This window comes from Tamandua tetradactyla, chromosome 1 (assembly GCF_023851605.1).
Source record: "Tamandua tetradactyla isolate mTamTet1 chromosome 1, mTamTet1.pri, whole genome shotgun sequence".
Taxonomy (NCBI): domain Eukaryota; kingdom Metazoa; phylum Chordata; class Mammalia; order Pilosa; family Myrmecophagidae; genus Tamandua; species Tamandua tetradactyla.
This window is the reverse complement of record NC_135327.1, coordinates 16,197,302-16,210,481: the sequence shown is the minus strand read 5'-3', so window position 1 is coordinate 16,210,481 and position 13,180 is coordinate 16,197,302. Positions and strand designations below refer to the sequence as shown.

The 13,180-nt window shown below is 54.1% G+C and overlaps 1 protein-coding gene across 12 annotated transcripts in view; it reads left to right on the top strand.

The window, feature by feature from the left end:
* The window catches only part of EPB41L1 (erythrocyte membrane protein band 4.1 like 1), a 117,656-nt gene that overhangs the window by 79,690 nt on the left and 24,786 nt on the right, over nucleotides 1-13,180 (top strand). For 8 of the 12 annotated variants that reach the window (XM_077169768.1, XM_077169750.1, XM_077169741.1 and 5 more), the window contains 5 exons: nucleotides 159-311; nucleotides 1,555-1,652; nucleotides 1,942-2,117; nucleotides 4,807-4,955; nucleotides 8,219-8,401. In XM_077169768.1, coding sequence (XP_077025883.1) covers nucleotides 159-311; nucleotides 1,555-1,652; nucleotides 1,942-2,117; nucleotides 4,807-4,955; nucleotides 8,219-8,401 — 759 coding nt within the window. Of the gene's footprint in view, nucleotides 1-158; nucleotides 312-1,554; nucleotides 1,653-1,941; nucleotides 2,118-4,806; nucleotides 4,956-5,884; nucleotides 5,921-8,218; nucleotides 8,402-11,063; nucleotides 11,169-13,180 lie in introns of all 12 variants that reach the window. The other 4 variants (XM_077169761.1, XM_077169811.1, XM_077169827.1 and 1 more) reach the window with 2 other exon arrangements.

Genomic DNA, 13,180 nt, shown 5'->3' with positions numbered 1-13,180 from the left:
AACGTGTGAGGAACTGAATGACTGGGTGAGGGATTAGTCAGTGGGACTGCAGCAGAGGGGCTGGAGCCCTGCTCCCAAAGACTCATTCGAAGCAGAGCTCAGGGAGGGGTCTCGGGGGTGGGTGGGCGGGCCCCCGTGCATGTTTCCTCTCCCCGCAGGACTCCGAGGGCATCGACATCATGTTGGGCGTCTGTGCCAACGGCCTGCTCATCTACCGGGACAGGCTGCGCATCAACCGCTTCGCCTGGCCCAAGATTCTCAAGATCTCCTACAAGAGGAGTAACTTCTATATCAAGATCCGGCCTGGGGAGGTGAGCCTGCTCCAGGAGCCCCTCCTCGTCTCCAGGTTTGATGAGGATGGAACGGACCCTGGCCGCTGTGCCTGGGCTTTTTTCAGCCCTCTCAGATGCATGGAGATGAGGTGCTGGGTAGGGGGACGTTCCTCTCCGGCGTGTGGCTCTCTACCTAGGCTTCACATCTTAGGTGTGTGCTTGCAAACACACGCACGCACACACACACACACACACACACACACAAGAGCATAAATAACAAAGATAACCACGTATCCGTGTTACACAGCTGAATGAATACATGTCCGTGCATGTGTTTACATGCATATATTCAGGTATGTATCCAATCACGTCTGTGCACACAAAGACACACACCTGTACACACATGTATCCATCCACACCTCTCTTCTCCTTCAACCTCCACATCTCACCCATCCAATGTCCATTTGGTTCTACTTGCAAAATAAATGTGAACCTGTCGGCTTCCCTCCCTTTCCACTGTACCGGCTACCAGCTGCCACCATCTCTTACCTGCATCTGTCCTTCTCCTGGGTCTCTCTACCTCTGTTAATGCTCCAGGCCTTTTTTCCTCATGACTACAAATGTCTTACAAGTCCCTTAAATCTGATCATGTGAAACCACCCCCCCTCTGACTTAAACCTTTCAGGAGCTGCCTTTAGCTCTGGGGCTGAAGTTCAAACTCATTCCTTGGCCACCTTCCTCTCCCCCTTATCTCTTACCCTACGACTCCATTCCTGCTACATGCCAACTCTGGCCTTCTTTAAGATCCTTGAAAGAGCCAAGCTCTTTCCCTCCTTGAGCCCTTTGCACTTACTGTTCTCTCTACCTGTATCTCTTCCCTGGCTTCCCACATAGCAGGGTCCTTCTCCATCCGTCTAGCTCAGTGCAAAGGTGACCTTTTTGGAGGGTGCACCCCAATTGCCCTTTCTAAAAGAGCACCCTACTGCCACACCTGCCCCAGTTACTCTCTGCATGTCACCCTCTTCATTCTCTCCATAGCCCTTATCAGTATCTGAAATGATCTTGCCTACTTATTTATTACCCTAGACTCCCCCCTAGAATACTCATCTTGGTTTCCATGGTGTCTCTAATGCTTAGCACCGGGTCTGTCACAGTAAAAAGGCTCAATCAACTTTATCAATTAAATGAATAAACCTGCCAAAGTCGCACACACCTGAGAAGAGGTTCAGTCTTCTGGTGGGAAGACTGGGTCTAACCCCCACCCCCTGTTTTGGTTTTCTAGTATGAGCAGTTCGAGAGCACAATTGGTTTTAAGCTCCCAAACCACAGGTCAGCCAAGAGACTGTGGAAGGTCTGCATTGAGCATCACACGTTCTTCCGGTGAGCCTGGTCATGGAATGGGTAGTGGAGGTGAGGCAGGGGCCATATGCGTGTGTTCACATACACGCTGTGACTGTGTTTGGGGAGGGCAGTAAGAAGAGCTAAGTGAGAAGTGGAGACTATAGGAAAGGCCCCCCACCTTCCTCTGCCCCCAAACCTCTCCCCTTCTGGCCTGCTGTGGGTTCTCATGGCTGGTGGCACAGCTGGGTGAAATGCCAGCTCTGCTCTAGCCTTAGGCCTGGCAATGCAAATCTGATCCCCGCTCCTTACCTCCATCCCTCTAATGCAGGCTGGTGTCCCCTGAGCCCCCACCCAAGGGCTTCCTGGTGATGGGCTCCAAGTTCCGGTATAGCGGGAGGACCCAGGCACAGACCCGCCAGGCCAGCGCCCTCATCGACCGGCCCGCACCCTTCTTTGAGCGTTCCTCCAGCAAACGGTACACCATGTCCCGCAGCCTTGATGGAGGTATGCCCCAAATTGGAGGTCGGGGGGGAAGAGTGGTTTTTAGGGTAGGGGGGCTCCCATGCTAGCTTCTGCAGAATGAGCAGTGGAGGTGGTGGTAGAAATTGACATGCCACGAGTTCATTTGCGCCAGGTATGGCAGGCAGAGACCGCGGCTGGGCCGCTCTCGGTGGTTTAGACCCCAGTGGCGGCGTCACTCCCACTTGGGAGGCGGCACTGCCACTCTCAGAACTTCTCAGTCCCTGAGTCTTGGCCATTTGGGGTCTGAGGTCAGCCATTTGCTCTTCTGGACCCCCTGCCCAAGAGGCTTGGTTGTTCACAGATGACCACCCAGGAGGCTGGTGCCCTGGGACTGCTGCCTGGGGCTGGTGAGTGTGATGTGGACTAGAGGCTGAGGGGCTGTTCCCAGTCATCCTTGTGGTTCCGCTGGCTCTGGGCTGGTTGACATCTAACCACTGACCCCATTTCTGTTGGACTGAGAGGTGCCCTTCACAGTCACAAGAACTGGCCCCACATTGTCCTGTATCAAGCTGACCAGGGTTTCTCAAGTGTGGCCTGCAGACTGCTGCATCAGAACCACCTGTGAAATTGTTAAATGTGATGATTCCCACCTTACTCCATCCTGCCGAATCACCACCTCTCAGGGCCCACGAGTCTCCCCAGGATGTGCACGCTGGAGTTTGTCAGGACTCAGAGGGGCCATGTGGGCAGTGGAGAGAGTCAGAGTAAAGCTGATCTGAGGTCGCATCTCAGCCTTGACCCTTACCAGTGGCTCCATGGACACAGAAGGATGTCGCTAATTATCTGAATGAATAGATGGGTGACCTGGAGCAACTTACTTCACTTCCCTGAGCCTGTTTCTTTTCTGTAAAATAAATAATACCTGCTTTACTGTGTTATAGGGGGAATTAAGTGAGATAATGCCTGTAAAAATGCCAAATGGTTTCTAGCACATAGCGGGCCCTCAATAAATTATACCCATTCCTGATACTTTTAGATTAAAGGGTGGGAGGTGAGGACTTGGGTGAGGGGCACTGGATCCTCCCAGAACACAGTGGGGCCCTGGGAAAGTTATTTCAGCTCAGCAAACATTTTCTGAGTGCTAAACATGTGTCGGGGCCCGTGCCAGGTGCTGGCTATTTAGAGTGAATACGCATGGCCCTTTCCTTTGAGAAGTTTAGAGAACAGTAGACAAAAATATTCAGAGTGATTTATGTGATAAAAGAAGCACGTACGGAATCTAGCACAGACTTGAGGAGGAAGGGATTAATTCTGTTCAGAACGCACTGAAAGGGCTTTGCAGGAAGAGCAACAGCTGGGCAGCATTTTGAAGGGTGTCCCGGAGTTTGCCAGGTAATCAAGAGAATACATTTTTCCTGGGGATTGAAGGCGAGACCTGGTCCAGGTCCCCTTGACCACGGAGCCATGGGAACCTTGAGGATGTATGGTTTTGCAGGGGCCCATTTGGGGCCGAGGAAGCACCTTGTTCTCCTTGGATGGACACAGGGGCTGAGAGCTGAGGTTTATACGAGGGGAAAGATGGGCCTGTACCATCCGGCCCTCCCTCCCTGCAGCTTCTGCTACTATGCTGGGGGCTAAAGGATGCCCAGGGTTCGTGGAACAGCAAAGGTTGGCCCGGAGCTGGTGAAATTCATCATGGGGAAGAGGCGAGGCCTGAACGCTAAGCCAGGGGGCCCAGGCCCCTCAGCACTCATTGAAAACCACCTGTGGGACCTTTCCCCTCTCAAGGTCGCCGTTTATCCTCCATAACAGAGGGATAGTAATTCCCAGGTTGGCCGTCAACACATGGTTTCGAGAGAATCAAATGAAAGAGTATGCATAAATGGGCACTTTGACAGATGACTATGTATGAACAGAAGGGATGATAATTCTATTTTTTTAATGTAGGTCAACACCAAGGATAATTTGTGCTTGGGTCATTTTGATCCAGTGTTTTCCAGCCATTTTTTCCCACCAAGATGCACCCCATGGGCATAGTCTGGCTTAAGCCCAGTCCTGATGTGAAGCCTGTAATTCCACCCCTTTCTTTCTCATTCAGAAAAGGACTTTGGAATGCTAGCGAATGAGAAAGATGTTATTGCAGGGATCCCTTCAATCCCTTCGTTTGTAAGGGGGCAGGTATATCACTTGCAGACCTCAGGACTTTAAAAGCTCTCATTAATAAAATCAGTCTCACAGTACCTGTGTACCTATGTAATGGACAGCAACCACCAGGAAAACAGCACCATTTGTGAGCCAACACGGACTGAAGGCTTGCCCTGTGCTAGCCACTCTTATAAATACGTATTCACACACATTGGCTTCTGTGTGCCTCATATCAGCTTTCTGAAGTGGGTACTATTTAGAGTTGAGGAAACTGAAGCCCAGAGGGCTTGTGTAACTCACTCAAGGTCACACAGCCAAGAAGGGATGGGTTGGAGATTTGAACCCAGACTCTAGTGCCTTGGAAGTGCAGTGGGCACCGTGGGTAGGGAGGCAGCCCTGCCGGTCACTGGCTGGGACCTGGAGAGTCTCCTTCACTCCTCTGGCCCCTTACCGGGCTGTGGGTGGAGGGTGTAGGAGAGTCTGCTCCATGGCAGGCCTGCTTGGGGTGGTCGGCAGCTGGGCTGGCCCCTGCTGGTCACCTGGGAGACGGCTCACATGGCCATCTGGCCCTCTCTGCCCACTTCAGCAGAATTCTCGCGCCCGGCGTCGGTCAGTGAAAACCACGACGCAGGACCTGACGGTGACAAGCGGGAGGAAGACGGCGAGTCTGGTGGGCGGCGGTCAGAGGCTGAGGAGGGAGAGGTCAGGACCCCGACCAAGATCAGGGAGCTAAAGGTAGGAGCCTGGCTTTCTCGAGCCTGACCTGGGGATCAGGAGACTGATCCTGGAACTAGCCAAGCCTTGACCTCCAGGTGCCCCCAGCAGGGGCCGAGCATCCTCGCTATGGGTGGGTCATGGTCAAGGACTCACACTTGGGCCGTGCTCCATTCCCAGGCATCCCTGGGGTGGGATGGGAGGTGGGCAGGTGGCCTGGCAGCATCTTTCCCTCCTCATTGCCCTGCTGCCCCAGAGGAACACTCTGTCCTCTGGGGGTCTCAGGCTTCCTCTTGCTCCCTCCTAATTTGCCCCTTTGACTTTGATCTGGATCTGCAGAGCCCATTTCCTCCCTAGTTTGTGGTCCACAGGTGTCACTGCAGCCTCACAAGTGGGGAGTACAAGTGTGTCCCCACCCTGCTGCCCCACCTCCTCTCCAGCGCATGCACACACTCCTCATATACATGTGTCCTCACTCGTGCAAACATGTACAACCGCAGACTCCCAGGCCTTCGCTCACAGACGTGCAGACAGCATGCACACGCACACAGGCCCATGCACAGCACCCAGGCCAGAGACGGCTTCCTCTTGATAATGGTTAAACGGTTTTTCCCATCACACTGTCTGGTGAGCAGGCACACACACACACAGGCTACAAGGGGTGTGCGCCCCCAGGCACCCTCGTGTCCCTCGTGCTGAGTGGGACCCAGCCGGCCTTTGCCCACTCTGCCTCCAGTCCTCCAGCCCCTTCCTTTGCCTTCCTGGGCCCAGCTCTCTGCTCAGCCCTGCACCAGCTTCGGCCCACTTCGCTGCCCTGCTGGCAGCCCGGCCCGTGTCCCTGACCTCTGATGCTTGGGCGTGATGCTCTGGAGCAGGCGAGGCGCGGTATTTCTAATCCAATTGCTCTACTGACCCTGCTGGTTCCTTTCCCTCCTACCACGTCCCGCTAGCCGGAGCAGGAAACCACGCCAAGACACAAGCAGGAGGTACTGCATGCGACCTAGTCCTGCCTACCCTGCCAACCGAACCCCTCTCCTTTGTCACCATCCCACGCTCCCCCCCAGACTTACATCCTCCACACCACCCTGTGCCCCGCTGTCAGTTTCGTCTCTGCTCCCCCACCCTTCTGCCCCCCCATTGTCAAGCTCATCTCTCCCACTCCCAGCTCAGACTCATTTCCATCCCAACTACTTGTCTCTCTCCCTCCTTCCCTACCCCTAGCACCCCCTTCCCAGCTTCCCACTCTGTCTCTCCCAGTCACCTGGTACTCCATGCCTGCTTCTCACCTGCCACCCGTCCTGTGTCCACCAGCTCTCCCTGGCAATTCATACTTTCATTTATCTCATCTCCCCTACCTCCCACCCAACATCCCCCCATCGTGCCGTTTGGCCATGCCCCTGTCTCATCTGTGTCCCCTGTGTCCTCACCCCTATTTTTTGTATCTGTTGGCAACCAGGTGTGGGATTGGGGGTTGAGGTGGGGAGGAGGGAGCCCTTAGAGTGTATCTGTGCCTTCTCAGTCTCCAGTTCCACTGCCCTCCGGGGCAGGACCCGATGCTGCTTCAGCTCCAGTCCTGCCAAGGAAAACATTCTCTCTTCATCCCTTCTTCCTTTTCATCTTCCTCCTTCCCTTATTGTCCCCTCAGCTTAGTCCCCCCTTGTTAATCATGCCTCCTTCCCTCTCCTGCAGCCTCTACTTCCTTTTGTGCACGAAGTGGGTCTGCTCTTGGGCTGCCGAGGGAAAGGGCCAGAGGCTGGGGCACAGGAGGGGCCTGGCCTGGGAGTCACACAATCTGGGTTTCAACCCCATTTTGCCGCTAGCTCATAGAGGGCTTTGGGCAAATCCTCGCAGCCCCCAGTGCCCCATCTGCGCAACAAGGCATTTGGACTAGGCTTCTCCAAGGCCTTAACCTTCAAGGATTCCCGCCCTCTGCGTAGCCTTTGGGAGTCCTGTGTCCCCACGGAGCTGGCAGGGCAGGCTCAGCTTGGGGAACCACAATCCACTTCTTGGGTTGGGACTCACTATCCTTTGTTGCCCAAACCCACCCTCCACGCAAATTCTCTCAGGTCTGACTTCCCAGACAGACAGTGTCCTGAGGGCAGCTCAGCTCAGGAGGGAGTGCTGGAGGTACAGACAGATGTCTGGAGGGAAAGCAGAAGCCTCAGTGGGATCGGTTTCCTTTCTTAGGAGACAACCCTAATGGATCCTCGGATGCTAGAGATGAGCCTGGGGGGAGATTCTAGCCTTGTCTAAGGACTTTAATAAGTGGAGATTTTTCTATTTCTTGTCCTGAATTGAGTTGACATGACTCCTCAGACTTGCACAAAGCCTCATCCTCAGCTGACCTAGGAGCAGATCACTCTGTCTTGCTGCACAGGCTTGAGCTTAACCTTTGTGGTTTAGAGGGGGACACACCTGTGACTCCGGCTATGCCTGGCTCACTCCTTGTGTCCAGCCTTGGGACTTAACGCTCTTCTTCCTCCTCTCTAATTCTGATCTTACTGGACACCCTGCACCACGCTGGGTCCTCAGTGAGACCATACCTCACCCTGTCTACCATTGAGGAATCAGTACCCGGAAGGTATCTGGAAAATCTCTGATGGTTGGGGTAGGTGGTGGCCCCCGACTGTGGAGAAGGCCAAGCACAATCGTTTCCTGGCTGCTGGGCCCTGGTGTCAGCACAGGGCCTGTTTATCTGGATATCCCTGAATGGATGGCTTAGGAAATATCTGTCATCTAGGCTCCCACGGGGCCTGAGCAATTGCATATGTTGGGCTAGGAGGATCCTAAACTGGGGACCCTGCAAAGCGCAGTGGTCCAAGTCTAGGCCAGTAAATGGGGTCTGAGTCCTCACCCCACAATTGCTGCCCGCTGTGCCTTGGTTGTAAGCAGAGGGAAGTCAGAGGCATAGAGGTGAACTCCAGGCCTAGGACTGGGATTACAGGACCAAAGGGAACTCACTCGGACTGGCGAGATTTAGGTCGAGTTGGAAGTTCAGAGGCCAGGGAGCCAGAAAGGGCAGAATAGAAGGTGGCTGCTTGATTGGAAATCGCCTCTTTTTTCATCTTGAGTGTGCTGTGTCTCGGCACGTGCACCTATCGGGGCGAATCGCCCTCACCCTGCTGGGCTCGTGGGGCCGCCATGGGGGTGTCAGCGGGGTCTCGGACGGGAATCGCATTGCCGATGGAGGGTCCGTGATGGCCGCTGCTCCGTCATCACCGCACCTGGCGTCCCCGTGCAGGCTGTTCCGCTCACACCTGGCTGCCCTCTCCCTCCACCCGCAGTTCTTAGACAAGCCGGAGGACGTCCTGCTGAAGCACCAGGCCAGCATCAATGAGCTCAAAAGGACCCTGAAGGAGCCCAACAGTAAACTGATCCACCGGGACCGAGACTGGGAGCGGGAGCGCAGGCTGCCCTCCTCGCCCGCCTCCCCCTCTCCCAAGGGCACCCCTGAGAAAGCCAACGAGGTAGGTCTCACCCAGAACCCCTCTTTAGGGGCCTTGGCTAAACAGGTACTGGGGAAGTTGCTACAAACTGACTTAGGTCCATCCTCCACCACTCCACACTCCCCCCAGTGCTGTGGGAGGGGACGGTGGGGTCGGGTGGCGGGGGAAAGCCGAGGAAGGCCAGGTCCCTAAATGCTGGGCCTCAGGGGCACCGTGAAGCATGGAAAACTCAAGACTCACAGTGGCTTGGCATCCTCCCCTTCTGTCAGCCAGGGTATCATGGGGAAGCGCGCTGGTTTGAAATGCAGATTCCCGAACCCCGTGTCAGACCCACTGAATCAGAATGTTTGCAACTAGAGCCCTGGAATCAGCATTCGAAACAAGTGCCATTTCAACACCACCCCCCCTGCCCCCAGCCTCCTGGAAGGATCCTCTGGGCCTACCAGAAGGGAATGAATCCTCCGCAGAAATCAGGCCTCCTCCTGATGCTTCAGTCAGAGCCCCCACGTGACCTGCCTTCCAGGGTAGAAAGTGTGGGGGTTTTTTCTCAACTGAAAAAGAGAGAGGAAGATAGGATTTCGAGAATTCCCGTTTTTATAATCCCAGGCTATCATTTTTAGCTTTTGCTACATCTTGGCAATATTTACTCCAGCTTAGACGTAGGTGTTTTCTCTCCAGAGCCACTGCTTACTGTTCTCAAATCTGAGCTGTGGTCTAGGCTCACACTGCCCAAGTTTGAATTCTGGCTCCACTGCCTGCTAGCTAGAGGACTCTGGGATGGTTGCTTCACCCCTCTGTGCTTCTGTCGAGTAGATAATAAAAGTACCTACTCTACAGCAGTGTTGTGAGAGTCGGATGAGAAAAAACATGCAGAGGGACAGTGGACTACCTGGCAGGTAGTAGATGCTCAATGTGAGTTACTTCTTATGTCATTTCCAGAGTCGCAGGACTCTTACAAAGATGAATCAGAATCCTTTTGAAAGGTGGGAGGATCCTTGGAACCAGCTCGGTTCACGGCCTTCATTTCACAGGTGGGGGCAGTGAGACCTAGAAAGGTGTTGGGACTTGTTCGGCATCCTAGCTGATAGAAGAGGGGCAGGACCGGATTTGCGTGTGTCCCAGGCCACCGTGTCTGCACGACATCGTGGCTGCCTAGGAGCAAGACCAGGCCATGTGGAGAGCCGCCGTAGGGTCGGTTGGGTGCTGCCCTCTGATGCTTTCAAAATTGTTGGTGCATCTGTGCTCTCACAAGGACGGCATTGGACCAAACCAACACTAACCAAGGCCCAAGCATGCTGGAGAGCAGAGAGCTTTACCCAGTGAGGGCTATTGAGGTAGCTTCCTGGCTGGTAGCTTGCAAAATTAGGGATGCTTTGGGGACCATTAGTTATCCCTAAGACTGCTGCCATGGAAGGAGGGCAAACTTGTGCATCCATTAAAAGCATCTGTGGTCACCCCTGGCACAACCAAGACCCTGGGCTGGGGTCCTGAAGCTAGTCTGGCAGCGCTTTAGAGATCTAGTTCATGAGAGACCCCCTTGACCAGGGTGGCCCCTAATCAGTCCTGAAGCAGCCTAAGTCTTGTCCTGGCTGTAGATACGGCAGGGTGGGGTGCAGAGGCTCCCCAAAGGGTTAAACGCTAGAAGAGAAGGGTGGGACGAGTTTGATAAACTGGGGTCTGGAGCCTTGGAGGGCAGACAGAGCAGCTGGGCTTGGGGTGTTTCCTGTCTGCTGGGGCTGGCTAGAACTGTCAGAAGATGGATCTTCTAGAGGCGTCCAGCCTACTCCCTGCCCTAAGAGTTGTGGTCCACTGCTGGAAAGATGTAAGGTCCGGGAGCTAGGTGGAGCGCTACCTCACTTAGAACCAGCCCGTGGGCTCCACTCACATTTAGGGGCCCTTGAAAATGTGAAGATGGAGAAGAGCTGTGGGTGAGAACTGGGCTAGGGCCTTGGGTGAGTGGCTTCACCTCTCTCAGCCTCACTGCCTTGTCCATCCAGAGGGGACCCAAAACTGCTATTCCATAGGGCTGTTGGAAGAGTGCGTGGAATAATGGATATAATATTTATAACTGGAAACTACTGGACAGCCGTGGGGCAATTCTTGATGATGACTAGAATCCTCGATCCAGATATGGGCTTTGTGGGGGGCTATCCCACAGGATTTGCCTGCCAGAGTTCCTTGTAGTTTCCTCACATATTGTGGGGCCCCATCTGGGCCAAGGGGAAGACAATGGGAACTTAAACCAGAACAGGGGCCCCAAACTATAGAAGAACTATTCCCATTTGCTAAACCCATTTGGTTCTGGTTTCAAAGATGACTTTTTAAAAGAGGCTCTGACCCGAACTGCCGGACTGACCCAGAGTCCAGACCAGTGACAACAGGAAAGACGCGGAATCAGAGCTCCCAAAACTCCTGAATGAGCGGGCAAGGCGATGAGGGAAGGGCCCAAAGCCACAGCGCTGGCTGGCAGCTGACGTGGGTCTCCCTCCCATACGTGGCTCGGAAGGGCTGTCCCTGTCTGCCTCACCCCGTGATGTGGCTCCTTCCCAACCTAGTCCACAGACCCCAAGGATGTGGGCATACAAAATTGGGCTGTTTATGGACTCTGTGTGTGTCTCTCCTGCTCTCTCTCTCTCTCTCTCTCTCCCTCCTTCCCTTTCTTCTGGCCTGGGCCTCCCTGCAGTGCCAGAGGCCCCAGGATGCCTCTCAGCAGGACTTGGTAGCTGAGCCTGGAGCGGCCATAGGCTTGGAAGTGTTCACTCAGAAAAGCCTTGCAGCGTCTCCTGAGGTTACTATCTTCACCTTCTCCTGCTCCTTCCCTCCTGGGGCCTCCTGCCCACCCAGAACCACCCTCTGCAGCCTTAAGAAAGCCCTTTCTCTGGGGCGAGGGAGCGGACCAGACTCTGCCATGCGGCCGGGAGCAGTGGGTAACCCATGTTGTCCTCATGTTGTGACCCGTGAGTGCCCTCACCCCGGGGAGCCAGGAAGGACCGACCTCGTCCGGCGTGGCTCAGGAAGGGCAGGCCTGACCCCTTCCTGGGAAGACAGAACAGTCGGAGTCACCCCTGGCTTCAAATGGGGAAACAATCCCTCTCTGGGGCCCTGGCGAAGCAGGTGACGTCTCCCTGGCTCTGGGTTTTAAACTCTGGGACCAGGGGTCGTGGCACCTAAGTGTCCCCTGCCCCGAGGTCTCGTTTCTCCTCAGAGGCTTGAGCAAGGCCTAGCGGTGGCATGTAGGCAGTGACCCCCATCCATCTCCTGCCTCTGTCCTCTCCAAACTCCTCCCTCACACAGGCCCTTCATTGGCAAACCCGGAAGTTGTCTACCCAGCCTCTTCCACAGAGGGAGCTCTCCCTGTCTGTTAAGGCGTCTGTTTTGTCTTCACTCGTCAGTCAGGAAGTTCTCATATTGAATTAAGATCTGCCATTCGGAATTGCCTTCCTTTGGGCCTAGTCCTGGCACCCACAGGTCTACTGTGCACCTCCGAGGACAGTCCTTCAGAGACCTGAACACCTCCCCTCCTCTAATCTTTCCTGCTCGAGGCTGAACACTCCCAGTTCCTTCCCTGGCCTCTCCCAGGACAGGGTTCTACAGGAAGAGGGCACCTCCTGCAAGCCTTCTCCTCGGGGGTCCTGTAAAGCAGAGGGCCCAGATGTGGCCTCCCGGGGGCCTGAGCAGCCTGGAGTTGGCAGAGCTGACTTTTTAACAAAATATTTCTATTGACAAAAACAACAACAACATACAAATGTGAACATTCTTTTTTTTTAATTTTTATTGATACAACCACCTACAAGCACGTGCATTCTTAACATACAAACATTCCGTACGTGGTGCACAATCAGTGACTCACAATATCATCACATAGTTGTGTGTTCATCACCATGATCGATCACTCCAGAAAAAGAAATAAAAAGAAAAAAGAAAAAAAACGCATGCATACCATACCTTACCCCTCCCTCTCATTGACCACTAGTATTCCCATCTATCCAATATATATTTTTTAATTTTAACATTTAGAACTGACTTCTTGACAATGGCATGTGTGGGGACAGGACAGGCAGCCCTTCTGCTCCCAGCTTCTGTTCCCCAGCCGCTCATGCTGCAGTGTCCCCGGCTGATGGCAGGGGAAGCTCTGAGCCAGCCACCAAAGGTCCACGGCTCAGGGGATGAGTGGACCCTGACGAGTGGAGGCTGACACCATCTGGGGCCACCCTTACATTGCCCCCTCTTGTGTGTCAGGTCAGAGTAACTTTCACATCACCCCCGGGGCCTGATGTGGCTCTGCCAGTGCCGGTCAAGTTCTTCTTTCAGTTCATTCTCTTTCACTTCAGGGTCCTCCATATCTATTTTTGCTTGTTAGAAACCAAGCCCCTCTTCCCTCCGCTGCTCATTTTGTTGTCTTGTGCAGGTCACCTCCATCTCAGGGAGCCCCAGTTTCCCTTTCTGAAATAATGATACTAATACCTGCTTCACAGGTTGCCATTAGGATCAAATTTAATCATTTAGACTCATCATGTCTGGCATGTCATAACTAAATATCAATCAGCGTTTCCCTTTTTCTTCCTATGGAATCCTCCCTTCCATCCTCGGCCAGCTCCCACCCCACAGGCTCTTGCTAATCTAGCCTAGTTTCTAGTTAGACCTGAGCAGGAATGTTCCAAAATGGCCTCATTGCCCATCTTTGACCCTCATTGCCAGGTTGATGATGATAGTACAAGCTGAAGTGGGAGCAGCTGAAGAAACCTAGGTTAACGATGAAGTAGGCCTTCCCAGGTGGGAGGGGCCTGCCTCCCACAGGTT